Source organism: Centroberyx affinis, unplaced genomic scaffold (assembly GCF_046629955.1).
Source record: "Centroberyx affinis isolate AG114_WGS23_722 - 3 ecotype Tasmania unplaced genomic scaffold, CSIRO-AGI_Caff_v1 ptg001688l_1, whole genome shotgun sequence".
NCBI classification, from domain to species: Eukaryota; Metazoa; Chordata; class Actinopteri; order Beryciformes; family Berycidae; genus Centroberyx; species Centroberyx affinis.
Window position 1 is genome coordinate 215,211 of NW_027280106.1, and position 17,783 is coordinate 232,993.

At 41.1% G+C, this 17,783-nt stretch overlaps 1 protein-coding gene across 1 annotated transcript in view; it reads right to left on the reverse strand.

The window, feature by feature from the left end:
• Nucleotides 1-17,783, reverse strand: part of mcf2l2 (MCF.2 cell line derived transforming sequence-like 2) — a 124,938-nt gene that overhangs the window by 87,309 nt on the left and 19,846 nt on the right. The window contains exon 2 of the mRNA XM_071528542.1: nt 814-897. Coding sequence (XP_071384643.1) covers nt 814-897 — 84 coding nt within the window. The remainder of the gene's footprint in view (nt 1-813; nt 898-17,783) is intronic.

The window sequence follows — 17,783 nt, forward strand, 5'->3', positions numbered from 1 at the left end:
AGGGGGAGGATGGGGCGTGTTGCCACTTCTGGACTAGAGTGAAGTGGAGTTCATATGGACGAGGGAAGAGTGAGGTGTGCTGGGATATAAAACATAGACCAGGAGAGAGTGGAGTGTATTGTAACATACAGTATAGACTAGGGGAGATACACTCTGTTGCAATATACAGTATAGAGCAGGGGAGAGTGGGTGTGTTGTACCATACAGTAGAGACTAGGGCAAATGCAATCTCATACCAGAGACTAGGGGAGAGTAGGGTTTGTTGTAACATACAGTATAAACTAAGGGAGAGAGGGGAGTGTTACAACATACAGTAGAGTTTTACTTTTCTTTTTACCCCCATCATTGTGAAACTAACCCTTTGAAGTAGACCATTTTTCTAAGTGCCCCATTTCAATACGGGATCCTGACCCTAGACTGGGAAATTCTGGTGTTGACCAGGGCAGCGGTTCTCAACGTGGGGTCCGGGGACCACCAGGGGTCCTTGAGGGGGTTCCAGGGGGTCCCCAGCAAACTGATAAATTGTTAAACTTCAGCATTATTTCATTTACAAGAAGTTAACACAATTAGAGAATGTAGAAGAATGACTATTTTGGTCATAGTTTCACTGTTATCTCTCTACCTACAATACAGATAGTCAAGGAATTCTGGACAAAATCATATCTAATAATAACAATATTCTCAGATTTGGATCCGAGAGACAAAATCTCATCAAATGGGGGTCTGTGGCTCTAATGTGGACTAAATTAGGGGTCCATGATATGAGGTTCAGAATCACTGGACTAGGGGACAGTGGGGTGTCTTGTTACGTACCTGAGAGCATGGCAAACTGGCGATGAAGCTGCTCTATGATGTCTACAGCCAGCAGGGGCCTGATCTCCTGCTGCATGATCTCATCTGTAAAGGGAGACAGAATGGTTAGATGTACACAATCACACAGGAAAACATCCAGTACTTCCAGGCAGTCAGTGCGGGCAAACACAGATGCACACAACAGGGGATATCATCTCCTGCTGCAATCTAATCTGAGGAGAAACGTAAGAGAAAGTGTGCTTTGACAGACCAATCCATTCAGACAGACAGACAAACAGATACAGCAGGGGCATAGATAGATGCAAAGGAAGATAAAATAGACAAATAGAGAGGTAATAAGGTTAGACGGAGAGAGAGAGAGAAATTGAGAGATTGGTAGGCAGGGAGACAGAAAAGCCAGTTGTCAAAGCTGCAGCTAGACCGGTTAGTCAGAGGATCATATCAATGAATATCATAGTCAACGGATCATATCCGTATCAGATATCAGATCATATCAGAGTTTCAAGGAAAACTGTTGTGTAGGCCTGACAAAGACTAGTTATGGTTGAAATAAATTAATAAATTGAATAAACCACCAAAGAAGCAACAATCCAGTATGCATCACAGGTATATTTTTGTATTTCACTGACTTTTTGTAGTTTTCAAATTGCTGAGTTTTAGTGTCACATGGTTTAAGTGCTGATTTACACGCCTTTCTACCTCATCTAGAAAATATTCTTTGGGGAAACATTGGGTCATATAGCCTACTGGCGTCATCGGCTGCAGCTTATTCTATAAATGTCGATTCCTGACAGGGTTTCATATGTAATGTATATGTTGGAAACTAAGACGAGGCTTGAGCCTGAACCGTACTTGCATTCTCAGACACTGCTTGTGACGTGTGTGTGTGTGTGTGTGTTCATTAATAACTACCCTGCACTGGTGTAATGATTATATAGTCCCCCTGCACCCTGAAGCTGTAACTGTAGTCCACAGTGAACAAACGTCTCTCTGTCATTGAGAAGAAAGACGTGCATTAACACTGACTACGCTTTATTACCCAGGAACATGCTGCTTAGGGTGGTGGTGGGGTGGAGGTGGGGTTGAAATAAGGAAGGGATGAGAGAGAGAGGGAGAGAGAGAGAGAGAGAGAGAGAGGGAGAGAGAGCACATGGCTGATAGACACCCAGAACAGAGGAACATTGATATTGCCTCCATTAAAGGACAGGCAAGCTAAGTCTGCTGACTTGCCATGGATATTACTGACACAGCATTTATTATAGTGTATATCACCTCAGAAATGTTATTTGATGGGGCGGAACAGCTCCTGAACCAATACCAAGACTCTGCATTGAAACCAATACTAATGAAATTCTGAAGTGACCGTTAGACCATGTGACACTAAAACTCTGCATCAAAACTAATACTAATGAAATTGGGACGGCATCTCTGATGTGACACTAACATTTCCCACTGAAACAATACTAATGAATTTCTCTGAAACAGTATTTGAACCATTGGACACTAAAACTCTCCACTGAAACAATACTAATGAAATCCTCAAAAACAGCATTTCCACCATGCAATGCTAAAATTCCCCAATGAAACCGATACAAATGAAATTCTCTGAAACAGCATTTATACTGTGTGACACTAAAACGTTCCACTGAAACCAGTACTAAAATTCTTTTAGGTGGGATAGCAGCTCCTTTGTCTTGTATGAAGGCCAAAATAATGTCACATCGAGCATCCTTGGAAAATGACATCATTAAGACACAATGTACAAAGCTGTAATACTAACAGGACACTCCACTGAACAACACACGCCCATACATGCATACACGCACACAATCATGCAGACATGCCTGCACGTACATTAACAGAGGTTCTCACACACACACACACACACGCATACACACCTCTCCATGTACAACGGAAGGAGGATCTGCGTCAAGAGCATGTTAACACGCTGACTTCTGATCCTATCTCTATCCTGCTAGAAGCTGTGATATGCAGGGGGTAAGAAGAGGGGGAACACACCTCAGGAGAGGTAGAAAAGCAAACCTCCCCCTCCCTCCGTATCTCCCCTCCACCACCTGTCTAAAGCTGAGGTCTGTCCCCCTAATGTAACAAATATGTCACCTTCTTCATCAAGTGGAGCAAGCAGCACAACGCTTGGGTCCAATCAGAGTCATTTTGAAAATGTTGGAACACAGTGGTGAGATGCATCATTCCGCTAGGTTTCATAAAATCCAATCAGCCTGAGATAGTTTGAATGACAGATAGAGGAACAAACAAATGAACGACCGATGTAGCGCTCCCCTTGGGCCAGCTGGTGTCATTTTGATCATGTTGGAACACAGTGGTGAGATGCATCATTCTCCCAAGTCTCATCAAAATCCAATCAGTCTGAGATAGATGTGACACATGGACGAAGACACAAATGAATGGACGAAAACCAATCCGTCATCTCCCTCCACAACGAAATCAACAGAAATATGATGTCTTACCTGAGGACCAACTATGAGCCCCCATTGGTGCATTACAAGTTTGAAAAATCACTTTGCATGGACAAAACAATGAGGAAAAAAGTACAAAGTATACAAGACAGTGTGCCAAAAGGGGGAGGAGCAGAGGATCTAGGAGTTGTTCTCTGGCTGTCCAGGAACATATCAAACAGCGGAGTTATGCAACCGGAGCTTGGCCCTTAAGTAGGGAGGATGTTCTGCATTGTTGGGACTTCAAAGTAGAAAGGAGTGGTGCAGGCAGAGGTGATATATGGTCAGTTCAAGGGTCAGAAGCACTCTGTTTTTAGAAACTGACAGGGGTCTGGGAGAGTCTGGGGGCCAGGAAGCACTATTATAAGCAGATGTCAAGCTACACTGCATAGGTAGATACTTGCCAATATAAACACATTGATGGGGCCGGCATGATTTGGGAGATTAAGTTTCAAAATTTATGTTAGCGTTTAGGAAATAAAGTGTCAAGGCGGCTGTAAATGTTTCGGACCACTGAATTAGCTACAAGCTACATGTTGGGCTGCTCCCATTCATTCTAACCACAATTCTGGTCCAGCATTCTGGTCCACATGAATGCAAAGAATAGCGGGATACATGGCAAATTGGTTTCTGCTCCTTGCTGGAGTCCCTGTAGGGCCTCTTGAAAGGTCAGGACATTCCTCAGTGGAACAAAGGGAGTTCTTTCTTAGCAGATAGTTTTCAAAGATGAGTGATGTCTTCACAACAATAACATATATAAGTGGTTACATCAGCTCTTAGAAGGGAATTAGATGTAAGTTAGGTAATGTCTTAGACAGGAAAAAGGATTGATATCAAGCAACATAATCCCAAAATGAAATCCTTCTACAGTAGCATATTTCTTTGGATTCATAATTCAACCCTCCCAGGTCCTACTACATGCAGAGATTAACATCCAAACTTTTTAGTTCGGTGGAGGAACACCATACATTGCCAAATATAAAAGGCAAAAGAATCACTGACACATCTCTGATACTGCAGATGGATGTAAGACAGTTCTGGGAAACAGACTAAAAGCTGTTCGTTCGGCCGCTCTGAGCTCAAGGAATCTGTGGATTACTTCTAGATTCACCGACTGAGCTGCAACACTCACATGGTTGATTCTTTGCCAAGTTGTGTCGGGTGACACAACTCCACGTTGCCATGGCAACATGCAGATGGTGCCCCCCCTCCCCAACCCTAACACACACATGCACACGCACACACACACACACACACAGTATATGCACCTTGGTTGTCACCTTCGTCCATCTGCTCTAAATTTAAGGATTAAGCAGCAGGCACTCACACACTGTCACTGCTGCTGCTCAGTACTCCACAAACAGATTGAAACTGTTTGTGAATCCATTTGGGTGTTCACATTTGGGGACTAACCTAATGAAAAACATAGCATGATTTACCACAAAGACTATACACAAGTAACATCTGAGCTTAAAAGCCACGATACACTGGCAACATTTCAAATAATTTTTGTTCCTTATATCCCACCATGTTTTTATGTCTCTTTTGTCCCCTTTATCACTTTTCCACCCTTGGCAATGTTGCAAATCTCATTTGCTTCAAGAAGTGACACATGTGCAGTATTAGTTGATCTTAAAATCTTATAACAGTATAAAATGAATATGAACTGAATTACCAGCTAACATTATTACATATGACAGTCAGAAAAGCAGTAAAACATATCCATTTTCATACAGGGAAACACATCAAAGGTGTGAGAATACAATACTCCCAACTGCACTTCGAGACATTATGGTTATTGGAAAACTAAATAAATCATGGAAATATAATAATCTTAGTGTGGCCCTAACTGATACAGTACCAACTATAAATTTAGCCTGGTAAGGAACATAAATCAATGACCTGTCTTGGTCATGGTGCACCACTAAAATTAATAAAAATCATACCACTTTAACTTGGAGAAAATAGGATTGGGATAAATTAAACAGTCAAATCAAATCCCTCCTTGCTGCAGTAGACATCACTGTGTAGTCTAGCTTTCTGTGCAAATATTTCTGTCTGCTGTGAGGAGAAGTATTTTAACAGTGTGCCATATGGCTCCAGTAACTCACACATGAATTAATACAACATGATTGAGAGAGTGTCCTCTTGGCCACTAGCCGTTAACACCAGCTCCAGTGCTCCATGCTAACACTGCATCCACTGTATTGAGTGATAGTAGGACACTAGTATTATCTAAAGTAAGGAGTCTGATGGATTCATAAATTTAAAAAATGTAATATCATTAACTCAATATAGGTGATGTAGCCATGTCCATTGTTTGAACTATTTCAGGTGAGCAACCAAATATTCATCCACCGCGCAGTGATTTTTAGCTTTACACAGTCTCCCATCGCCCACCACCTTCACTTCTTATGGAAACAGGGAAAGTAGTCCCTGCTAGTTCAATACAGTATGTTCCTTTGTTGTCATATTTCATGTAAATTTTACACAAAACCGCCTGACTTAGCAGCACATCATTTAAAATGACCAACCATTTACCTTTAGAGATGCTACAAGTCTCATTTTCTCATTTTGATATAAAGCTAGTGTCCTACTATCACTCAACATAGTGTACGCTAAAGTGTTAGCATGGAGCCCACTATCACTCAACATAGTGTACGCTAAAGTGTTAGCATGGAGCCCACTATCACTCAACATAGTGTACGCTAAAGTGTTAGCATGGAGCACCAGAGCCAATGATCTACTGGGGACACATGGATGATTTTGGTGTCTATGTTTTCATCACTTAACAGGGAAGTTGACCAATGGCATAATCTACCAAAAACTACCAAAAACTGTATTCCTTTAGATGATAACATAATGATAAAAGCAGAGTATACCAGAGGATAGCCATTTCTATACCAGATAACCAACACAGGAACCCCTCAGCCATATTCCAAGCATTGGTCTCTAGCTTTGAGTTTGAGAAACACTACTTTAGATAATATAACCATTGTCTGAAACACTCTAGGAAGTATGACCTCTATGTTTCACCTCCTTTAATATTTAGGCTTATTAGGCATTCACAGAGAGAAAAATACACATCACAGAAAGCTACACTGTAAAGCATGTACACAGCCCTAGCGAGGCAGCTCCCCTCTATCAAGCTCATAAATATTTCAGGCTAATGGTGTCAAGACTAAACTGGAAATACTTGGTAGAGTAAATCACGGCACCCATAGACTGTAATGGAAAAGACTGGTGAAATGGAAACAAGACGACAGCAGGCAGACAGAAGTGTGGCTGACAAACGAATGTGTATATGTGTGTGTGTGTGTGTGTGTTTGTGTGTACTTGTGTGTGTGTGTGGGTGTGTGGATGTGTGTGTGTGTGTGTCCGACCGTCTGTCTGCTGTGTAAACACGCCACTGGAGAACAAGGCAGAGTGTGTTGTATACATACGTATATATGTATCTATATGTCTATAGAGAGAGAGGTAGAGAGAGCTTTGGCAACATGTAAACTTTTTTTGAATTGATTCTGAGAGAGAGAGAGAGAGAGAGAGAGAGAGAGAGAGAGAGAGAGAGAGAGAGATTGCTTCGGCAATATTGTTTCTGATAGTCAGTCATGGCAATATGTGTGTGTCAAAGTGTGTGTGTGTGTGAACATATTACCTATGACATTTGTGACTTTCTTCATCCTAACTCCTCTCCGGCACGAACACATACACAAGCAAAAGTGTAAATCACTCCCCCCCCTCCCAAAAAAAAAAAGCGTTAATCCAAATAAATGACAGTAGTCTCATAGTAATCCAAACCAATGAAGAAAACCCGACGTCCAGCAGCAGCCGGTCAACAACTGCTCCTTCGTCATCATCCTCATCCTCATCATCATCAACTCTCGCTCTGTTCCAGACCAGACGTCCAAACACACAAAACTCACCGCCTGTCTTTCTCTCTCTCTCTCTCTCTCTCTCTCTCACTTTTCTCCGCTTTTTCTCCCTCACTGTCGCATACACACATAGACTCACACACACACACACACACACACACACACACACAGCTGAGGCAGAGCTTTGGTGTTTTGGTGTGCGTGTGTGAGTGTGTTTTAGTCGTCGTGTGTGTGTGTGTCTGTGGTCAGTTTTTCCAGCTCCAGCTGTAGTGAAACAGCACTCTGAGCAGCGAGCAGCCTATCAGGAGACAGAGAGGGAGGAGAGAGAGGCTCAGTGTGTGTGTGTGTGTGTGAGAGAGAGAGAGATAGAGAGAGAGAGAGAGAGGGAGGTACAGTGTATGTTTGTTTGTTTGTATGCATGCAATCGTGTGTGTCATTTTTGCTAGCTTGTAGGATTTTCATTAGGTCCTTGTTGAGCTGTCATGTCTGAAATACCTGTGGTGTTGGTGCTCCTGTTGATACTAGCTTTCACTGCAGCTGATTTTTCCATTTCCCATTTCTCCACAATTCAAATAGCTTATGGAAGTGTTTAGCTGGCTAGCAGAAGATTCATTTCAAGTTCCCCTGGTTTCCCGATTCGATTTTGAATCAAGTATCGCAGAGTTTGTTGGACTGCTTTGTTTGTACGTCAATAAGAAGAAGGATAAGAGCTACCAACAGAGCCACAAACAGCCAGTATGGATTCAGACCAGGTAAGCCACCGTGAAGCTGAAACTACGCAGTCAGAAAAGTGGAACTGGAATAAAGTTGTGTATTACATGCAAAGTAAAACCGGTTCCAGTTTTTGTGCCGTAAAGCAATCCAGTAGATTTCCTGTTGAATCCAATGGTGTCATTTGTTTACCGTACTTCTACTAATGCCTCAAAATTAATGGGTAACACTTTACAATAAGGGTACATTAATTAAGGGTTAGTTAATGCTTATTAAACATTAACTAACCCTTAATTAATGTACCCTTATTGTAAACTTAATTAACAGTTAACTAATGTGTCTAGTAATCATTTACTAATGGTTAACTAAGGTATTAATTTATACATTATTTAATAGTCATCTTTATAAACTATTAAATAATGTATAAATTAATACCTTAGTTAACATGAACACCATTAGTAAATTATTACCAGACACATTAGTTAACTGTTAATTAAGGGTTAGTTCATGCTTATTAAGCATTAACTAACCCTTAATTAATGTACCCTTATTGCTACCAATTAATGTAGCAATGATTTATTCATGTTAAAATGTTACACAGTCTAACCTGATTTGATTTGACATTCTGTTCTCCTGTCCTTCTCTCCTCCCTCCTCTTTTTTCTCCCTCCTTCTCTCGTCCCTCTCCCACCCGGCCAACCCCCTCTGACTCTTCATTTCACTGACTTTATTGGCATGACTGTTTATCAGAAACAATATTGCCAAAGTACTATATTAAAAGTCTATTTCCATAAATACAGCAGTTTATACAAGCTATATTGACAGTTGTAGTCATGAAAACCAATCAAAACCCAGCAAAGACATATGGGAAATTATAACCGACTGTAACCGACTGTGTGTGTGTGTGTGTGTGTGTGTGTGTGTGTGTGTGTGTGCTTGCCTACAAAAACATACTAATAAATTGGAGGTACATGTGCCTTCCACCTCACTACTCTGTTCTCTCCACACTGTTCTCATAGCGGATGAATGAACAGTACACAGACAGGATTATCTGTAAACACACACACACACACAGGAACACACAAACACACACACACACACACACAAACACAGACCTACATAGACATACACATACGGAAATACATCTAGACACTTTACCGAAACTCCCTGTTTTTGGAAATCCATGTACAATGGGAAAGAATAATGTACATTCTCACACAGACACACACAGACACACACACACACACACACACACACACCTGGGAATACAGTAGTGTTTATGCTCTTGTAGGAAGTAGTTCCCAAAACACTGCAGACAGCTCTGCGGGCATTGTATGGAAAACAATCATTGTGTGTGCGTGAGAGAGAGAGAGAGAGAGAGAGAGAGAGAGAGAATGTGCATATTTCTTTCCCATTGTGCATGAACTTCCAAAAACAGGGAGTTTCGGTAAAGGAAGTATAAAAACGTGAGTTGTGTTCATACAAAAAGACAAAGCTCTCTGATCCAGCACTGTGCTCACTGTGTGTGTCTTTTGTGTGTGTGTGTGTGTGTGTGTGTGTGTGTGTGTGTGTATGTGTGTGTGTCTGATGTTGACATTGGTGTGGTGATGGGGAGCTGGTTGCAGATAGATTTATAATAGCTCAATGGGATAATGAGGGGTTGTGTTTAATCACTTGGCAGGTCAACAGCAGTCTGTGCACACACACACACACACACACACCACACACACATGCATACACAATGATGCATCTCACCACTGCATTCAAAATGACACTGATTGGCCCAAGAGGGAACTACAATTACAGCTCAAAACAAGGTGACATATTTGCTACTGATTGGCCAAGACAGGGACATAATCATTCGTCATTCATGGTCCAATTCATGATTAAAGACACTGAATGTAATATCAGCTATCAGCAGCTTCAATATATATGTAAAAAAAAAAATGGTTTCAGCCTTCAAATCAGTGCATCCCTAGTGTCTATATACATCAATAAACACATTATTTCCTATTTTACCATAAGAAATGAGCTCGGGCAAACAATAGAAATCAGTAAATGTAATAAGGTGCAAGCAAGCCTCACTATCCCAGGTTATATCCAGTTATTGTAAACGGGATATGATATTTACCTGTACCAACTCAATGACAGAATACTTGAGTTTGCAGGATATGAACAGGATATTGGTGTGTGTGTGTGTATGTGTGTGTGTGTGTGTGTGTGTGTGGTATTGACCCTGGTGTCTCGGCTCTGTCTACCTTGCTGTATCCCCTTGGCAGCAGACCTCTAGACCTCCCACACAGTTACAATCAGCTCTGTGTTAAAACGCTTACATAACAGGGGCGAATACACTGAGGAGCGAGACACTGGGACTCTATCCTACAGCTGGCCCAGCGGTACACCTGATAAGCCCGTGTTATATTCATATTGTTAAAAAATGAGCTGACTGTCACACACACGACACGGTGGTGCGTCTGCATTACAGCACTCTTCATTCAAACCAATGGATCCCACTACTTAGTTTGTGCCCATTTCAATAAGGACACAAATACAAACGCTTCTTGTAATAACTTTTAGATATTTATTTATTAACATATTAAACTTAGCGAATATTTAATAAAAGTAAAAATTTGCATATCAGTTACAACACTTTTTTCTCAGTTGATAAAGTTTATTTTCCGGTTTCATTTTGATGAATAACTAAATTGTTGGTAATTTTGTTGAATGAAATCTTCATGAAATACTATGTACATGGCAAAAATCACTGATTCTTCTCTACTTTTTCATGTAAAATACCCCATAAAATAGAAATGACAATTAATCACCGGCTACATTTGTTATGAAACATCAGGTCAAGTTTGGTGGCCACAAATGTAGAAACTTTTTCACGTCATATGCAAAATGTCTTGCAAACAGTCAACAAAAATAACTACAATCATTATTAATAAACTAAACAAATGACTTTGACATTATTTTGTTTTGATCTAATGGGCCAAAAGAGGTGAGGTCTCAAATTTGTGTCAGGGTGGTGAACCCCTCATCTCAGGTTCAGGGTCCTATCAAGTGTTCAGGTCAAATGGCTGAGCAAAACAGAAAGGAAAGGATGAGGCAGAAAAAGTAGAGTCAAGAAACTGCAGTTCTCTCTCTGTCTTTTCCCTTTTCTCGCCTCTCCTTCTCGCCTCTTGTCACTCGACCTGAGGAGCCGGCGGCGCGTTGACGCCGGAGGTGAGGAGTTCACGTCTCTAACGCAATCTGTCGTCCACGAATAGAAACTCACAGAGGCTGAATTGCTCGTGAATTGACCGCAGCAGTAGCGGGACACCAGTGAGGACAAAGCGGAGCCTAAACACAAGGCATCCGAGGTCAGAGCCTGGACAAGAGCGATCGGCACATGTGACCGATTGCGGTTCGTGATAAAAATAAAACGTTTTCAGCGCCGAGAAGGAAATCCGCCTTCACCCCCTCTTCATCTCGCTTCCCCGACAACATGAGAATATACTGGGTGTCAAAACTAACATTCTCACCAGCCAATCAAAGGGAACACCAGAATAGAATAGACTTGTCAAACAGCTTGGCTGCCAGACGGAAGGGCAGAGAAATCAAAATGTTCCCGCATTTGGATTGCAGTGAGCTCTTAATTGAAGCCTTGGCAGTCAAATAAAATATTATATAGTCTTCTAAAATAGTAATTATTACAGTAATAATACCCGAGAGGGCCTTTTTTACTGTGGTTATGGGTGTGATGGTGATGTGTCTTGGCATTGGGCGAACCACAGTATTGTCAGCATTACTGAAGTACCCATAATCACAATAAAGGCTTATATAATAAGAATAATTAGCGAGTGGGGAAAGACACAGGGGAAACCCTAGTTGCTACAACAGTCGCGCCCAATAGCAACCAATTCCAAACTTTTTCATAAATAGATGACTTTCTCATTTGTTGATAAGATAGTTTAGCTCAAAATACTTGGAGAAAATTAAAAAAGTGTCAGGAACAGAGTGAAAGACAAAGGCCTCCCTTCCTATCAGTAGGCCTACAGTATAGTTCTGTTAGTGTGGTGGAAGTGTATCTTCTGTCACTCAACATGTGACTGTTACACAGCAAGCCTGCAAGGCCTGAACATCTCATGACCTGCCCCAGCAGGGATATCAGCACCCCAGACCTCACTGACTGCACACACACACACACACACATGCAGGCAAACACACACAACCACACACACTCGCACACACACACACACTCACGAATGCATGTGTGTACTCAACACAAACCAATCAAAAATCCAATAATAGTATGTGGTGAAAGATGATATGATGATGATATAAAAAGAGAACAATGTTCCAGAAAATGACAAATAATACCTGGTTCATATCATGTGCACAATACACTTCCATGCAGTGTGTTTTAAAAGTGCTATACAGTGTTTTATCATTTTTAAATAATCCACTCTGCAGCCAGAGGCACAATCAAATCACAGAGATACTAAGTATGTAAAAATATCATCAGAGCTGCCCTTTAACCTCAGCCAGCCTTGTGATTTGAATTTCATCTCCAGTAGTTCATCATCACTCCCACGCAGAACAAAGGATGAGTTTAACGGTGCCTCAGCGAGAGAGAGGGGATGAGAGAGGGAGCTGTGTAGTGAGTTAAAGCCGCATGCTTTGACTCCATGAAAGAGAGAGGGAGGGTTGTGTATTTTTTTGTGAGAAGTAGGCCAAGCATTTTCTGCACTCCACTCCTCCCTTGGGGAGTGATAACCAAGAACATGTGGGCGGCAGCCGGCAGAAACAGCCATTGCACTCAGGTGACATCTGCAAACACTAGGTTTGGGAAAAATTCCCCTGGTGCACAGAAAGTGATCTGCGTTTTTGGTTTGTTTGGAATAAACAGAAGAAGAAGAACTGGGTAGTTAGCATGAGCAGTGATAGCCACCATGGCTGAACAGACAAAGAAAAGAGAAACTCAAACTGCATCAATAGAAAACCGAAAGAAAAAGACAAAGTCACAGGACTGGACACACTGTTTGATTGATAGGGGAAAATTCCCAACTGCCGTCAGCTTGGCCTTTCTAGTGTTAACTTATTATAACTCACTACAGGTCTCCCATATGTAAAAGTTGCAAATGTAAACAAACCTTTTACAAAATACACAGAAAGATGTTAAGTTCAAAAACTGATCAATTTCAACTTAAATCCTATAAATCACTATATAAACAAAGCCAGTGGTGTGGTGTCTTTAAAGCTGCAAATGCACAGAGAAAGATGCATGTCTACTCAATTTTGTCACCAGACTGGGACCTACAGACCAAAATCTGGTGTAACACACTGTACTATCCCACTATGGACCCACACACACACGCACACACACACACACATTGTAAACAGCTTGTGTTATTTTTGGGTGGTCGTTCCTCACCGTCCAGAGGAAGGGGGTTTCCTATTGGTTCTCAGGAAGAAGGCGTCAGTGCGGGAAGACAATCAGAGGATGTGTAACGACAGGAACATTTATCTACTGATAACAGGGCTCACACACACACACACACACACACACACACGCTAAATACTATTCCAGTGAATATCATTATCTCTTCATGACACATACTGTGGTTACAGGCATGGGCTTGACAACTATGTCGTGACACAAAACACAAGGGATGACACACTACATATCATCATTATCCTTCCATGGCATGGGCATGTGTTTTTGTATGTGTGCTGGTGTGTGTGTGTGTCCCCTCTTTGTTGTTGCAACCATAAATCTAAGCATGCATGGGCTTGACAACTATGGCCATAGGGGCTGACAAAGCTATGTACAGTGTTAGCATGGAGCCTATCACTCAACATAGTGTAGGCTAAAGTGTTAGCATAAAGCCTACTATCACTTAACATAGTGTAGGCTAAAGTGTTAGCATAAAGTCTACTATCACTCAACATAGTGTATGCTAAAGTGTTAGCATAAAGCCTACTATCACTCAACATAGTGTACGCTAAAGTGTTAGCATAAAGCCTACTATCACTCAACATAGTAGATGCTAAAGTGTTAGCATGGAACACAAATGAGCTACTGGGGACACATTAGTGTCTATATTTTCACTTAAGTTGACCAATCTACTAGCAATTTGATGTATTTCTTACACCTAGAAAGGCTCCTATAGAATGTGCTTACAGCCAATGTGACTTAGTTACAGACTTACTTCCTCCATGTACAGTAACACAACACTATTTACTTGATGTCCTTTTGTTACCGTTTCTTACCTTTATGATTCAAGCCTCGCTTTGATATTTTCCATGCTTTTATTTGCTTTGGCTTTTGATTTAACATTTTTAATACCATGTTAAGTGCTTTGTAACTGTCTGGAAAAGTGCTACATAAATAATAATTATATTATGCCTGTTATTAGCTATGTTTCAAACATCTTTACAGCTGTTTTGATGCTTTGACATGAGTATGTGTCATGTCTACTTATTCTCTTCGGGTTCTTGAGAAATGACTTTGTGTAATGGGGCTTTTGATCTGACTGTCATCCATTACCTGGCAGTGATTACCTGACAAAAGCAATTTCCAACCTCTTTCCTGAGCGGAAAATATCCGAGAAGTGTTTGATTGTTAATGGGAGAGCAGGGAGTGCTTCTCTATTGCCTCCCACATGAGTCCAATTGGTTCCAACCACAACAGGCTTTTCTCTTATATGGCCTGTCATGATTCAGTTGGCGTCCGCTTTCCTCGAAACCCTTTCCTTAACTTCTTTCAACAACAAAGCGCTTCTATTTACGTTGGAATCTGGGGCAGGTTTTCCACTCAGGTGGGAAATAAAAACACATGGTGAGAGATGCTATTTTGAGCCTGTTTTTTCTTTTTTTCCATTTCATCATTCTGCCTCTCTTGTTCTGGTAATGCCTGATGCATTGGGGATTTCACCTCCACCTGAATAACAGCTGGAACCATTCATCTCCCTAAGAGTTGCTCTATAAAACCGCTTCACCTGAACGTCACAAAGTCGCATTCCCTTTGGTTCATATTTGGTTCACAGAACATGTTTATGTCTGATTTTTTCAATTATCTGTATTTGTATTTAAAGTGGTAGTCCTAGAAACAGCAACAACAGCAGAAAAACGGATATTTATTTCTATGAAAGTGTTACGGATTATTACTTACAAGAGAATGCAACCACCAAAGAGCCAACATTCTCTAACTCTTAGCACTGTTTCTGGACAACACTCATCTATACTTGTTCGGCCTTTCTAAAGCGCCTTTGTTGAACATCAGAATGGCCCACAGCTGGTGCTGAATCAGGCCTCAAAACCACCCAGACTCCTCTGGGGCTTTGACCTCTGACCCATGTAGTCCCCAGCAGACCTGACGGGCTACTGTTTTCGTCTGGTCGGGTCTCCGTTGGGTCTCGTTCTACATCTGTGTCTGTAAACTACGGGTCACAAACAGAGCGGACACATTCCTGTTCCTAGTGGGTCCTCACATAATGAAAGTTGCGGTATGTTTTTAGTAGATTGGGCCCTGGGTAGGAATAAATATCCTAAATTTGGATCCAGGGTTGAAAAGGTTCAAGGTTGAAAAAAGCACTAAAACCCTAAACACAATACTAAAACACAGCTAATACTGTATCATGGTATAGTTCTTATTCAGTATAAGGTGTTAACATGCATGTCCTTTCATATTCTGATTTTGAAAGTCCCTGGATACATTAATGAACAATAACCCATACATTACCAGCAGAACTTGTACAGGTGACAGAAAACAAGAGTAAATTGTTATAAGGATGGTTATATGCTTTCTTATCATATCTTAGTGTCTCATAGTCAGGATATGAGACTGTCCAAGTTATTGTAAATGGGTGTTTACAGGTGCTAACTAGGCACATAGTTCCTGTATCTTGTTTTTCTTTTTCATCCTAATGTTCAATAGGTTAAGGAGACTGGGCATTGGTGGAAAAGTTTTTGCATTCCTTTCTAAGGGATAATCATACATTATTTAAGTATGTCGGTCAACTGCACACACAGGCACATAACGGCACTCAAACGTGCACACACACACACACACACACAAACACAATACAGTAAACAATACGAGTATTGTAGGTTCGTGGGGCCTTGTAGTTTAAAGAATTTCATGAATACGGTCAGTGTACCACAGTTCTTAGGAGGTAGAATATTTCCTGGCATCACTGCACATGTGTGGCAGAGAGAGAGAGCGAGAGAGAGAGAGAGAGAGAGAGAGAGACAGAGAGAGAGACTTTGCTCTAAATCATAGACACTACAAAACATGCTGGTTTTGTTTGTTTCTTACCCACAAAGCCTGCCCCCCAAAAGTGCTTGCAGTCACATCCCATGTATGCTGAGAAGTATTGTGTTTACTGTGTCTGTTTGCTTGTGTGTGTCTTTGTTTATGTTTTTTCCATGTGACTGTCCAATAAGAAATCTTCACAATTACTCATGAAACACTAAGGATACCAAACCAAAATGCTCAGCGAGGCTGCGGGACAAAAACAGATCTGACCTTGACCTTCGTGTAAAAGTCTTGGATGTTGGTCAGCATGCAGGATGTTGCAATCCTCTGTCTGCCCTGCTGTTATTGTTGTCAGTGGTCATGGGGGTTTATGGCCCAGAGAGAAAAAACACAAACACTGTGTGGACTATGTTTACCCGTCATGATTAAAGCACTACCAACCCATTAAACTGTGTTACATACGCACTGCAAAAAATATCCCTCTTAACAAGTCATTGAATCTAGTGAATCTTAAAATCGTATTTTTCATATAACGTGAAAAACAAATCTGCCAATGGAGTAAATTGTTTACAGATGATATCGCACTTGGCAGTGAAGGGGATCAAAGATAACATCAGTGTGAATAAACTGGGTTATGAGGAACTAAAGTGGATGAAATAATACTGTTGGTCATAATTGTTAAACTCTACATTGCTTCTCATTTAAGAAAATTCACAGACAGCGATCTATATGACGATTTCAAACAAAACAGTGCAAACCATGGTAGAAGTCCTTCATCCTGCATCTACTGTATTCTTCATTACCCTTACAACAAGAACTACAGTAACCATATAATACATTTTAGAAGGATAGAATTCAAATATCACAGCAAAACTTTCAAGTAGCCTATCATACAGCAACTGTAGCACAAACACTTCCACCACAGAAAATCCTAATAAACTAATAGTAGGCTATGGGAGATAAAAACACCATAATCACAATAAAGTCACTACTGAGTACCACAGACACACTGGCGCACTGTGGTACTCAAGACCATCTAGGAATATTATGGTTGATGACTGTATACAGTTGGAGACTTTATAACTCTAGTAGAGCCTTATCAAGAAGAACTACACACAGCAAAAGACATAACTTGCCCAGTGGCGGCCATATTGGAGGTCCTCAGCTCTTGGCAGCACGGCTCAGAACTGCATTTATAAACGTTACGGTGGTCCTCAGCAATCGTAACAATATAGAATAGACATTAATTTCTCTGTTTTTAGCTGGAGATTCAATAGCTTCAATTTTGTAAGCTAATGTCTGCTTGTTGCTTAGCTAGCTAACCATAGTATGTGGTCAGTTTACTATCACTGCCTGCCAACACATTGGCTTTGGACACTGCTAATTTTACTTGGCTAGTAGCGTCGTGCTAGTAGCTGCATGTTAACATAAAAAAAAGTTGCTTTGCTAAATTAGCCTGCTGGCTATATTTAGCTAGCTAACAAAGCCAAAACCCAGCTGTTTGTTCAGGTTAACTGAGCTGACTCTTGTCAAGCTACAACTTGTAGTGCTTTGGAGGAGAGATAGGGCTAAAGAAAAGATAGTTTACTATGCCATTTGAGCCAGGTTGTTTTATAGTCGAGCTCCATGATGGCACCAGCTGCGATTGCTAGTAGATTTGTGACACAAC